The 12,820-nt window shown below is 34.3% G+C and overlaps 3 protein-coding genes across 3 annotated transcripts; 2 read left to right on the top strand and 1 right to left on the bottom strand.

Annotated features, from left to right (window-relative positions):
- The first annotated feature begins 361 nt into the window (after nucleotides 1–361).
- LOC146909257 (uncharacterized) lies at nucleotides 362–892 on the top strand. Its single transcript, XM_085729338.1, has one exon. The coding sequence runs from the start codon at nucleotides 362–364 to the stop codon at nucleotides 890–892; it is 531 nt and encodes a 176-aa protein (XP_085585464.1).
- A 276-nt stretch (nucleotides 893–1,168) lies between these two features.
- SNM1 (DNA repair metallo-beta-lactamase family protein) lies at nucleotides 1,169–5,149 on the top strand. The gene is made up of 9 exons (XM_085728095.1): nucleotides 1,169–1,906; nucleotides 2,471–2,651; nucleotides 2,800–3,039; nucleotides 3,137–3,281; nucleotides 3,544–3,678; nucleotides 3,784–3,850; nucleotides 3,971–4,048; nucleotides 4,278–4,330; nucleotides 4,443–5,149. Exons 1-9 carry the CDS (start codon nucleotides 1,369–1,371, stop codon nucleotides 4,539–4,541), a joined length of 1,536 nt encoding a protein of 511 aa, XP_085584221.1. The 5' UTR covers nucleotides 1,169–1,368; the 3' UTR covers nucleotides 4,542–5,149.
- Nucleotides 5,150–10,196: 5,047 nt separating this feature from the next.
- Nucleotides 10,197–11,510, bottom strand: LOC146909255 (uncharacterized). Its single transcript, XM_085728094.1, has 2 exons — nucleotides 10,589–11,510; nucleotides 10,197–10,509 (listed from the first exon to the last, which is right to left on the bottom strand). The coding sequence occupies exons 1-2, from the start codon at nucleotides 11,292–11,294 to the stop codon at nucleotides 10,388–10,390; spliced, it is 828 nt and encodes a 275-aa protein (XP_085584220.1). The 5' UTR covers nucleotides 11,295–11,510; the 3' UTR covers nucleotides 10,197–10,387.
- Nucleotides 11,511–12,820: the final 1,310 nt, after the last annotated feature.

Here is a 12,820-nt window from a genome sequence, read left to right as displayed (position 1 = left end):
TGTATTAGAGATGGTGGCCGCGAGGCCTCTAATTGGTGGAGGGATATCTCCACTTTGTGTACGGAGGAGTGGTTTCATGGTAATGTCAGTCTGTTGCTGGGAGATGGTAAAAATACTCTTTTTTGGTCGGATGGTTGGGTGGGGGGGGGGGGGGGGGTGGCTTGGAGGTGGAGGCGTAGGTTATTCGCGTGGGAGGAGGAGATGTTAGGCGATCTTAGGCTTTTACTTCATAATGTCACTTTGCTGGTTGATAGGAGGTTGTTGCGTCTGAAAACATCTTCCGTATACACAGTTCACTGTAATTGTATTAGGCGATCGTAGTGCTTATAATTGTATTAATGTTAATGCTTCTATTGATTCGATGGTGCCGGTGTCCTCTCTGTGGCATAAGGATGTTCCCCTGAAAGTGGTGCTTTTTGCTTGGCGTTTGTTCCGTGACAGGCTCCCTACTATGGACAACCTTCATCGTCGACATGTGATTGATATCGACTCTCAGTTGTGTATTGGAGGTTGTGGGGAGGTGGAAACATCTTCTCACTTATTTTTGAATTGTAATCTTTTTGGTTCCGTTTGGAATTTTATTCTTAGGTGGCTTGGAGTATCTTTTGTGTTGCCTGGTGATGCTTCAAGTCATTTTTATCAGTTCAGCTTTATTGGTGGTGCTGCCAAGTCAAGGCGGTCTATCTTACAGGTTATTTGGTTTGCAACAGTGTGGGAAATTTTGAAAGAAAGAAACAATCGAGTTTTCAATGAAAAACAATGTTCTATTCAACAAGTGGTGGACAAAATTAAGTCTCTAACCTACGTGTGGTTGAAGGTGAAACTTGTCAATCTTTCACTCAATTACCATGGTTGGTGGAGTAGTCCGTTTAATGTTCTAGGCATTGGCTAATAGTTTCTTGTTGTTTGCTTTTTGGTGTTTGGCTTCGTGCCTTGTAAATATTGATTGGATACTGTTTGTTACTTTGGTGTTTCTTCCTTAGCACATCTTGTGCTAGGAAGGTTTTTTTGATGTGGTAATATAATTCATTTTAGCCTCTTAAAAAAAAAAACGTAGTAAATAGTAATCTCTAATTTATTTTTTATTCTATAAAGTTAGTATTGAACAATTATTTTCTTTCTATTTTAAAAGTAACTGAATAACAAATTTGATGGATCACTTTATATTATATTTCATAATTCAGACACTAAAAAGTAGAAAAATTTGTACCCAAAAAAAAAAAAAGTATTGTAGTTGAAAAACTAGTATAAAAAAAGGAAATAGAAGAAATATCCAAAAACAAATCGTTAATCTTCCTTCCCGCTGGTTCATTTAAAAAACCAAATCGCATTTCAATTTTCAATGCATTTCGCGCCGGTACCAAAACGATGTCGTTTCCCACCGCCGCCTCATTTTCACCGGCGTTAGAAGCCGGAACCTTACATCACGACGACGGTGACTCTTACAACGTCAACGACGATGACGCTTCGTTCGATGCCATTCCACTCGACGACGAAGGTTTCCCCTCACAACAACTCCCAGTCGAATCCCCTTTGCCAAAGGAATCGGAGAAAAGCAGCTTCGCCGCCGATTTCTACCGCTCTGGATCCGATTACTCCTCTCTGTTAACGCCAGAACGAGATTCGTTATCTTTGGGGAAGAAACTGAAGCAGGCGAATTTGTTTCAGATTTGGGGATTTAAAAGAAATGTTGAAGTTGAATCCTCAAATCAAGGTGGTTACTGTGATGAAGTAGGTGAGGGAAGTACTTCATCTGAGAAGAAGAGTGTGAAACGTGGAAATTGGGGTTCGATTTTACGCGATAAAGGGAAAGTTGTTGAGAATTCAAAATCTTCTGGGAAGAGAAAGAGTTTTCATGGAGAAAATAGGGTTACTCGTTCTTGTCCCTTTTATAAGAAAATGCCAGGTGAAATGAAATTTCTCTTTTTATTGATACAATTTAGTTACTTTTTAGGTTAAAAGCTGTTTCAATGCATTTTTTTTCTGGTTGTAATACCAGAAATTTAGGAATTAATCACAAAGGGAATATCAATGTGTTTGAAAAGACTTTTATTTTATCATTTGATCATAAAGAACTGACAGAGACACAATTACACAAATATCCGACACTAATAGATAGACATTGCTAAAAAAACTATTCGAAAATAGAAGTGATTGGATGTAACTGCACCGCACGTGTTAGTCTAGTACAACAAGTGTCGACACTGACACATGTAGGACCCTCAGATGCGGCATCACCCTAAAGGGTTGATGCCGTATACCTTAAAACAAAGTTTAATCTTGAGTGGTTGATTTTGGATTAGACGTGTGTGAATGCTGAAAGTCCAAATACAAAGAGCGTTGAAACAAATTGAGTTGAAAATTTAGATTGTCAATATTTATATGTTGATTTTTTTTTTCTGGTTTGTTATGATAAGAAAGAACTGTGTAGTTTTTTGAGTTTCTAAGTTTAGTCTATTTGTCAATGCAGGAACAAACTTCACGGTTGATGCTTTTCGTTATGGATGTGTTGAGGAGTGCTCAGCGTACTTTCTTAGTCATTTCCATGCCGATCACTATGGTGGTCTTAGCAAGAAATGGTCACATGGGCCTATTTATTGCTCTCCTCTTACGGGACGACTAGTTCAAATGTGTCTCTATGTAAATCCTTCGTAAGAACTCATAAAAGCTTCTATCTTTTATGCATTCTGTCTTGATTACTCACTTACATGAACAGAAAAATCAAAGTGCACTTCATTGTGGTTTTGCCTTTTGCATTTCAATGAAATGATTAGCTTTTTATAATATTTGCCTGTACAGGTACATCTGTCCTTTGGAATTTGACACCGAATATGTGATTGATGGTATCAAAGTGACTTTGATAGATGCTAATCATTGCCCTGGTGCAGCTTTGATTTACTTTGAGCTCCCAAATGGACAATGTTATTTGCATACGGGGGACTTTAGAGCTTGTAAACTAATGCAGGACTATCATCTTTTTGTAAATAAACGTGTGAATGTACTTTATTTGGATACTACATATTGCAACCCAAAATACAAGTAAGACATTGATCATTTGTCATCTGGTTACAATAAATATGATCATCGGTTCTTTTAACATAAATTGATGGTTCTTAGTTACAATTTTCTGCTTCAGGTTTCCTTTTAAGGAAGATGTACTCAACTATGTTGTCAAAATTACAAAGAATCACCTCAAAAAGTATCCCAGAACCTTAGTGGTCGTTGGAGCATACAGTATTGGTAAAGAATGTGTATATCTTGCAATTTCTAAGGCACTTGGGGTATGTGCGATTTTTTCCTCTAGCAGATTTCTGTGTTAACAGTTTTTTTTTTTTTTGAAAACTCGGTATCCGATCCAAGAACCGACTAATCCGAGGGGACCAAACCCACCGCATTTATGTGTTAACAGTTACTGGGCCTCTTCATGGGCTGTATATTGTTTTTTCCCCAAATTATATCAAAAGCGGCTTTCAGTTTTTAGGTTGTCTTCTCCTAGACTGTTTTGATTCATTCACTAATATCCATGGCACTTCTCTGATTCAGGTAAAAATCTATGTGAATGCTTCAAGAAGAAGGATACTGCTAGCTTATGATTGCCCTGACTATTCAGATAGACTCTGCACAAATGGAAAGGACACACTTCTCCATGTTCTGCCCATGTCATCTCTGAGAATTGAGGTTAAATTTTGTGCCAATACATTTTACTCTCAAAAGTCTCTCTTTTTCGTATACTACTTCTATTCTGTTATCTCATTAACCACAATCTATGTTTTTCTTCATTAGAATTTGAAGGAATATTTGAAGACTTACAAGGAACAATTCACATCAGTATTAGCATTTCGTCCGACAGGTATTTTACCAGTACTTTTAATGAAATTTACTTTTTGAATATTTTCAAGATGTCTACAGAGAAGCTATTTGTGCTGATAGAGTAGTTATAATTTCTGTGCTATATATTTCGTATTATCAGGTTGGACTTTCAGTGAGAAGATAGGCAATGATCTGGAACTAATTAAACCTGTTTCCAATGGAAATATCACAACATATGGTAAGATTAGCTGCAGTTCAACTGCCACACTTGATATAAAATTTGAACTTAGGTTTAGTGCTTTAGTTATATATTGACAATGCACAATTACTGAAATGCTTGGTAGGTCACGTTTCTGACTGAAAAAAGGCTTATCTGTTGTTTACTCTCTGCTGGCCATTCAGTACGTATTTATCTAGCTTGCAAACTACTAATATTGCTTACGAGTCCCTTTTCTCCCTTCTTCTAGGGGTTCCCTACAGTGAGCACTCCAGCTTTACAGAACTGCGAGATTTTGTCCAGGTCCATAACTGAATATTATGATTACTTTTTGATGCACATTTGATAATTTTTTTTTATGGTATTTGTATATTTGCTTTATTTTGTTAGCGAATTCATCTTTATCTTCCAACAGTTTTTGAGGCCTGACAAGATAATTCCTACTGTGAACGTTGGGAATGCTGCTAATCGAGAAAAGATGCAATCTTACTTTCGTGACTGGTTGAAGGTCTGAAGTCCTCCACTGGTCCTTAAAAAGATCGAGTTTGTAATATGGGCTTTTCATTTCAAAACCAATTTGTGGGAACTTCAGGTTTAGTGCGCTTGAAGTTGAAGGTGATACTACCAAGAAATCTTCTTCCCTTAACCATTGCATGTTTCATCAAATGGCTGTGGTTTCTATATTTTTCTGGTTGAACTTCTGTATCCTCCCCAGTTCTCTCCGCTAAAAGTTTTCTTCAAAGATCCTTAACAAGATATGCATCAATTTTTCGTCAACCAAAATAGGAAAATATAAAATGAAATGTTGTACTTAGGCAGTTAGACAATTTTCCCGTTATGAACAATTTTTTCTTCTTTTCACCATTTTATATCAAAGAAACGACAGCGTGGTGAAAAAGCTTGGGTAGTATTTATTGGAGTTGCAACACGATTCCAATTATTTAATCCCAAATGAAGCTCAAGTAGTAAATGTAGGAGCTGTATTATGTAGAACTTTATTTGTTATATGTATCCGTGGGAGCTTTCGCTAAAGTTATTGGTATGGTAATAGATTTTAGAGAAATACATACGCCATTGTACTTGTCTGATTTATATTGGATATGATGATGATTCACTTTTTTATTTTTATGTCGTGTATTAATATTTATCAAGTGTAGTTCATCTTTTGCACATGTGAGGAAAACATCACCCAAATACAATGCAAATTTTGTTATTATTGATTTGCATCTTGTGAAATCTCCTTCGAAGGATTATCACGATCAACTCTCCCTTGACAATTTTTATAATGTTTATGAAGTTCTGTCAATAGGAATATATAGATAGATGGCTGGAACATTTTAGAAAGCTAAATGAGATTCCATGTCTTTCACTCATAGCAGATTGTCATGATTTTATCAGGTTAATTATAGTTTACTCTATTGTTAAATTCTATCGGTCACATATACTTGTTATCTAACATTGAGCCTTCAATTACCCAGAAAGAGAGGAAACGAATCAAACAGTAGAAAACAAAAATATTGGTAAACTATTAACGGATTTATGAAGTTATGAAACAGCTTTTAACTTTATAAAACAGAAAAAATGGCATGCTTAACTACTTCAATGGCGATTTGACTAGTAAGAGATTCAGACTTAACCATGTTTATTCAAGAAAACAGATGAAAATAAATATGAAGTGACATGGAACAAATCCATAAAATGATTGAGTCAAACCATGTGAGTAAATTTTAGTTTAGGGTAGGTATTTCTTATCATGTTTTTACTTTGAGCCTATGACTCATACAATGAAGTTACGAAAAAAAATGATTGAATGACTACTAAGAAAAAAAAACTCAAATTATTGATATCCAATTTGGTTTTATGTTTTGATGATCAACCATGCAAGTAATTAGTAATTAAAACAGCTCAAAACTCAACTCGAGTTCTTCACAAACTTTTTATTCTAGCTCAAACTCGATTTAAACTCGAGAAAAACTCGGTTTAACTCATTAGCTCAAATCAAATACTGTAAAAGAAAAGAGATGAAGAAAAACTCAAATGAACCAAAAAAAATTCAAACGGTTTCAAGACCATTTAAATAAATGTAGCACTATGAACTAATCAATACACTATTGATCAATTCCCACAACATGTTAGACACGGTTTCTAGCTGCTCTTTTATAGCCATCTTGCTCTCTGTTGTTCAACAAAATAGCCGATGTGGGACTAATGTGTTAAGTATGTTCACTGCTAGATTTTTTTTCTTTGATAGCTACTATCACATTTTTTTCTTTTTATTTTTGTGAATTCACGCATGCAAATGTGGTATGGATAAATAGTATATATCATGAGGAACTCTTTTAGTTCAATTATATATATATATATATATATCGAGCTGGTTCATGAATCTAACAAGTCGAGTTATGCATAGTTTAGGTTCAACTCATTTATTTAACGAACTTTATTTTTATCTCAAGTTCGGCTCATTTGGTTCATGAACCAAGTTCAACGAATTAATTACCGAATCGAGTCTCGAACTATTTTCGAGTTGATTCGGTTCATTGCCAACCCTACTTCCACTTAAAGTGTCCGAGAGATCTTGTAGAAAACCTAGAAGAAAGGATTTAGGATTGGCTATATTTGAGCTTTCAAGGGTAAGTATGATAGGGTCACAACTAGTGTGAGAACACAGGGTGGAGGCCAACGATTTTCCCATAACAATAAAATTGCACAAAGGTTCAACCCTAAGTACTTATCTTTTTACTTTAATTTTGGATGTACTTACAAAACACATCCAAAAGCTATCGCTGAGATGTATGTTTTTTTACATATGATATGATTATAGTCCTACTTGTAAGGTCTCAAGAGAGGAATTAAATTGAAAGTTAGGGACTTGAAGACGAACCTTTGAAGGGTAAGACATATGAATATAAACAAGACAAAATATATGTAACGTAATTTTAGCAAAAGGCGAAATGTTTCTAGGTAGCTTAAAGGTAGGGACGGATGCATGTGCACAAGTCTGTAGGCTTGTGCATGCACTAAATTTTGAGAATTTTTTTAGCTTGTGCATGCTACAATGCAATTGATTTCCTCCTTTCTTCAATCTTTTGGCTTGCTGTCTAATTATGACTCGTCGCTTTTTTAATGGCCTTAAAACTTTTCTTTTGGTTCCACTGATCAAATGAAGCAGGGCTATTCTACAATATTTTACAAATGAAACAATTATTTTTTATACTCTTTGGATTGTGGAGTTCGTAAAGGATAAATTTAGTGTTGCTAACTACTCTAAATATATGAATAGGTCTTCTCTTATAGAAGTTGTATAGTTAGTGTGCACTATATGTTATGTTTTTTTAAGGAACTATATGTTTATGTATGGTATTATGTACATTTGTGTAAATATCAATCGGTAGTATCATACTTATTCTAAAAGCTTATTAGGTCAAGCAAATGCTTAACCTTAATAGCTTTGGTGTTTTCCCTCCCAAGCATTCAACCTAGGTGTGTTAAACAAACTATCATACCTCATTAATGCTGTTTTCAAATTTTAAAATTGTGAATAGACTTTCCTGCGTGTACAACTTGAGGTTTCATTGCAGCCTTTAACGATAGTGCAAAATTGCTTAAAGACAGTTACATGTTAAACTTTCCTTGGTTTTGTAATAATTTTTGGAGTACTTTCTTAGGTGTATGCTTCAATTTGGAGACAATAGCATAAAAGTAAAAAAAAAAAAAAATGGTAATGGTCATTGATTGTGATTGGAAAAAGAATTTCATAAACAAATTATTAGTAAAATATGGTGTAGTTATTTTTAGTGGGATCATTTTTTAAAATTAATACAATAATATATTTTATGTCAATACATGGTGGCGTGCAAAAGAGCCCTCTCAAAAATGTCTCTGTGAGCTTAGCCCAATTGATAAAGATAATGCAAAAAATATGCAAGGTCCGAGTTCGAAACTCAGATACCAACAAAAAAAGAGCCCTCTCAAAAGACTAATTTATTCTTACTCAATGATTATATTCTTCCATTTTCTTATGTTAGAGTGCATGTATTTTGTTCGGTATCAGAAAGTAGCTTTCTCCTAGATCACAACCTAATAATATAAAGTGGAATTGAAGGGCAGAAAGTAACTTTCTCCTAGATCACAACCTAATGGCTTAATTGGACATTTGGTCCCCTAGATAATTATGCGTTTACATTTTGGTCCCATAAATTGTAAAACTCACATTTTGGTCCCCTTGGTTTTGATCCGTCAGTCAAAATGGTCCCATCCGTTAGTTTTTTAATGACTAAAATTTTTGATATAATTTTAACCGTTTGATTGCATGTCCATTATACCTACAGGGAACTGTCATCACCTAATTTTTTCATTTTTCATCATCTTCTCTCTTCTTCTTCCTCAATCAATAAACAATTTTTCCAGAATTGTTTTTTTCTTCCAACATACAAATCCAAAGAAACACAACATAACACAAAAATTACAACAATCTTCAAGAAAAATTCACCACTATCATCTCATCACTACACTCCAACAAAATAAAAAAAACTTCAACAAAATCAAAAAATTCCAGCAAAAAAAAAAACAACAACATACAGACAACATTCATATCCAGGAGTAATGCACAATTTGATTCATCACTACAACAACGGCAACTCATTTCGTCACTGTAACCATCACTATAGCCATCGATTCATCACTACAACAACAACTCATTTCGTTCAATTTCATTCCAATCAAAGGATGTTAACACTAGTTTTACTGTTGTGAGAGAATTGAGAAAAAATTGGATCTAGATTTTGAGGAGGTGAGAGGAAGAAAGAATTGGGAAAAAAAAGATAAGAATAGGGGAAAAATTAGAGAAAGAATGGGCTGGGTTTTTACGACCCACAATTTCCTCTTTTTTTTTTTCTTTTCTTTTTTCTTTCACTGTTTTGAGGACCTGTTTTTTAAAGATCTGGATATCCTAACACATAGTTTCCTCTTCTTCTTTTTTTTCCTCTATTTCCTTTACGCAGGTTGTGTTTTGAAGGAAGAATCACGAGGAGGAGTATGTTTTGTAAAGAGAAGAAGAAATTATGGGGTTTTATATTTTTCTGGAATTTTTTTTTTATGAATGTTAGTGAAAATGGTATGAAGATGATGAAGAATAATGAGGAAGAAGATGAAGAAAGGGAGAATTAATTACTTGTTGTTGACTCACCGTAAGATAAAATACACATGCGTAATTCAATGGCTCTCCTTTTAAAAAAAATCAAACGGTTTAAATTAGAATAATTAATAGGATATATGACGAACCACTATTAAAGTTGGTCCACAATAGACATTTGGGGGTTAAAATTAACAGTCAGGACCTTTTTGACTGACGGAGCAAAACCAAGAGGACCAAAATGTGAGTTTTACAATTTATAGGACCAAAATGTAAACGCGTAATTATTTAGAGGACCAAATGTCCAATTAAGCCCAACCTAATAATATAAAGTGGAATTCACTACTTCTCAGAAGAAAAACAAAGTAATTTCAAAGTTCTCATATGCCTTAATTGTCTCTATATGAATTTATTTCATTAAGGGCACTTGATATTTTCTTCATAAAAAAGAACACTTGATAAAATATTATGGTTTTATAGCATTATAAAATATGTTCTAATTTATTTTTTTTTTTGGTAAATATTGTAATCTTTACAAAGACAATATATTGCATGATATGTAAATTTTGGTACAATACCATGTGTGACCGAATCATTGCATGGGTATTTCATAATTTATGATTAAGCATGTTAATATTATTACAATTGTTTTTTTTTTTTTACGCACGGGCCGATGGTCTAGTATATAGTAATAGTTGAAATGTTGACTAAATGGTCCACACAAACCACACAACACTTTTCTCTTGACCCACACAAAAACACACACTTTGACACAACATCATGTTTAAACAATTGTTTAGTTACTTATATAGAGAGAGATATTTTTGTTGGTATTGAGAATGAGAAAAAATCATTCAATGTTTAATTACTTATATTTATGCTTACAAAAATTTATATATATGTGGTGCCCCCACTTTCCAAAATTCCTGGATCCGTCACTGCTTAAAGGTGAAAGTTGGAGATCATATCATCAGACCATAACAAGTCACCCTCTGTTGTTATAATTTTCTAATCGTGTAACAAAATTCCAACATCCATAACCCAATATGCATTGAAGCAAAAATTTGGTAATTTACACAATCCTGAATTTACAAAACTTTAGCCTTATGCTCTAAATGAATAAATGTGGCATATATAACCAACAACATCTGCGAACTATGTAAGTAGATTTTTTTTTTTTGAAGGAACTATGTAAGTAGATGTAACAAATCATTTAACCACTTTACCTAAAAACGAAAATTACGCCCGTGACGGAGGCAAAGTATTGATCTATAAAGGGCAGCAACATGTAGGAAGAAGATTAATGTAATTAGGAGATCATCCAAGAGACCAACTTTTCCGAATATTCCTGCAGAAAAAGGAACAAAATTCAAACATAAATTCACCAAAACAATTTCACAAGTTGGACAAAAATGGAAAAATATAACCTTCTGGGATGATGTCAATGGGGCTGAAGATGTATATAACAATCAGTATCATAGTAATGAAGACACGAGCTCTGAAAAGAAAAGGAAGAGATGTATCGGGCTGAATGAAATCCTTGAAAAGCCTCCGCACGAGAAAAGGAAGATCAAAGAGTCTCTGAGTAATGGGAGCTTTAGATTGATCACCAAAAATAGTGTTATAAGTCTGAATTCCAATCAGAACTTCAGGGTCGTGAAAATACTTGTTGCCATCATCGTCGCAGTTGTAGTTTTTTTCAGTAGGAACCAAAAGGGTAACGGGTCGATGACAGTGTGGACATTTACAAGGTTCAATGTCGGTAGATTGTTGTTCCCAATCAGCGATTGTACAAGTTGCACAAAACCAATGAGAGCATGTAGCTTCACATATAATCTGGAATTTTACGTGACATTTTGAGCATGTACCTTCTTTCAATTTCCCTTTCTCTTCTTCTACCTCAGCTTCTAACCCTAGGTTTCCCAATTTCCCTTTCTTTTCAACCTTTTCTTCTATCTCACCCTCTGACGATATTTCTTCCGATTTCCCTTTCCTTTTCTCTTCACCCAATTCTTCTTCTATCTTAGCCTCTAACCCTGGGTTTTCCAATTTCACTTTCTCTTCAACCATTTCTTCTCTCTCAGTCTCCAACGCTAGGTTTTCGTTTTCCGATTTCCCTTTCTCTTCACCCATTTTTTCTCTCTCCGCTGCTAGGTTTCGGTGTCACAGGGTACTAATAAGTTGTTTTTAATCTCAATTTTACCGTGTGTTTGCTTTCAACAAGGAAATTGGAAGGAAAGAAAATTAATTAAAGAAAGAAATAGAAAAATAAATGAAAGAATTTTATTTATTTATTTTTTGATAAAGGCACAAGTAAGCAATAAAAGTCAGGAGAGGCCTGAACCCTATACAGAGATGGGGGGACTAGGCCAAAACCCAACAATAATTAAAGGAACAAAGAGAAAAATAAATGAAAGAAAAATGGAAGGAAGGAACAAGTTTTCTCTTCTCATGTTTGATTTGTTCCATGACTATGATTTGATAAAAAAAAAAAAATATTTTAATTTTGTGTTTTGATAAATTGATTTCAATTATTATTTTAATGGTGAATAGCATAATTACAATATTATACCAATGGTGATTTATTCTTTTTTTTTCTTAGATGAAGTGGTAAACCACTGAAATTAAACTCACACACAACTGTGAGGTTCCGGGTTCGAACCCGGGTCACGACGTCTGGCCTTGCAATTTTGGCATTTGCCAGTTGAGCTAGGACTTCTAGACCCAATGGTGATTTATTCTATCAATACTGTAATGGACTAAGATTCAAATTCTTACTATGAGAGGTATCCATGTTCAATGCTCTATACACCTTAAATAAAATTCTGATTGTGAGCACTGGGATGTGAATAAGTTATGCCGAGTTAGACTTTGCAAGGCCTAAGTCTGGTCTGCGGCCTGTTACAGACTTACTTCTTAGGCCTGAGTCTGACCTTCTGAAAGCCTAATACGGCCTGCCTGTTTAAAAGTCTATTTCATATGAACATCTTTAAATAAGCAATGTGATCGAAGTTTAAATAGACAAGCGAACAAATATATCAGTTAGATTAAACTAGCTTTTGATAATCAACGTGAGTTTTTAAGGAATTTGACTATATATTGTATCATATTTCAATTTTAGTTTATGATAATACATTTAAATATGCAAAAAATTAATGTATAGCTTAGATCACTATAAAGGTAACAAATTTTTATTTTTATTTTAATTTAAAGTATAAAATATAATATAATAATAAATAATATTATTAAATTTACATAAATAGGCCCAAGAGGCTTTTTGAATGGTCTATGGTTTGACCTTTTAAGTTAAATAAGCTTTTAAAAAAGTCTAGTCCTTCTCTATTTAAGAAAAAAGTTTGGCCTGGCCTAACCTGTCGTAGGCTAGGCCGTAGACCCCTGTAGGCCGGCCTGGCCTATTCCCATCCCTAGTGAACAGTCCCTAACAAAATCTTTGTCAAACTCATTTCACTTACTAAGTCAAAATGGTCATCTATTTTAAACTCACATATTCCCGCTTCAATTGGGATGAACCCCTCTCAAAACCCTTGCCAGGTTCATTGTACAATGCGCTTCAAAACAGTTAAAAGGATGTGACATGTGTCAGAGGCCTAATATTTGCAAGAAGTAAAACCCTGGCAATGGCGGTCTATACCACATGC

The sequence above is a fragment of the Medicago sativa genome, chromosome 7 (genome assembly GCF_051527215.1).
Source record: "Medicago sativa cultivar Bolivia chromosome 7, Bolivia_mono, whole genome shotgun sequence".
Lineage (NCBI taxonomy): Eukaryota > Viridiplantae > Streptophyta > Magnoliopsida > Fabales > Fabaceae > Medicago > Medicago sativa.
The sequence above is the reverse complement of the archived record's forward strand: the minus strand, read 5'-3'. Positions and strand labels throughout refer to the sequence as shown.

Coding starts and splice junctions, on each gene's coding strand:
- LOC146909257 (XM_085729338.1), top strand. CDS start 362: ATGGTGCCGGTGTCCTCTCTGTGGCATAAGGATGTTCCCCTGAAAGTG.
- SNM1 (XM_085728095.1), top strand. CDS start 1,369: ATGTCGTTTCCCACCGCCGCCTCATTTTCACCGGCGTTAGAAGCCGGA. Junction 3,679..3,783: donor TGTCATCTCTGAGAATTGAG/GTTAAATTTTGT, acceptor TTTCTTCATTAG/AATTTGAAGGAATATTTGAA. Junction 4,331..4,442: donor AACTGCGAGATTTTGTCCAG/GTCCATAACTGA, acceptor ATCTTCCAACAG/TTTTTGAGGCCTGACAAGAT.
- LOC146909255 (XM_085728094.1), bottom strand. CDS start 11,294: ATGGGTGAAGAGAAAGGGAAATCGGAAAACGAAAACCTAGCGTTGGAG. Junction 10,510..10,588: donor CATTGACATCATCCCAGAAG/GTTATATTTTTC, acceptor CTTTTTCTGCAG/GAATATTCGGAAAAGTTGGT.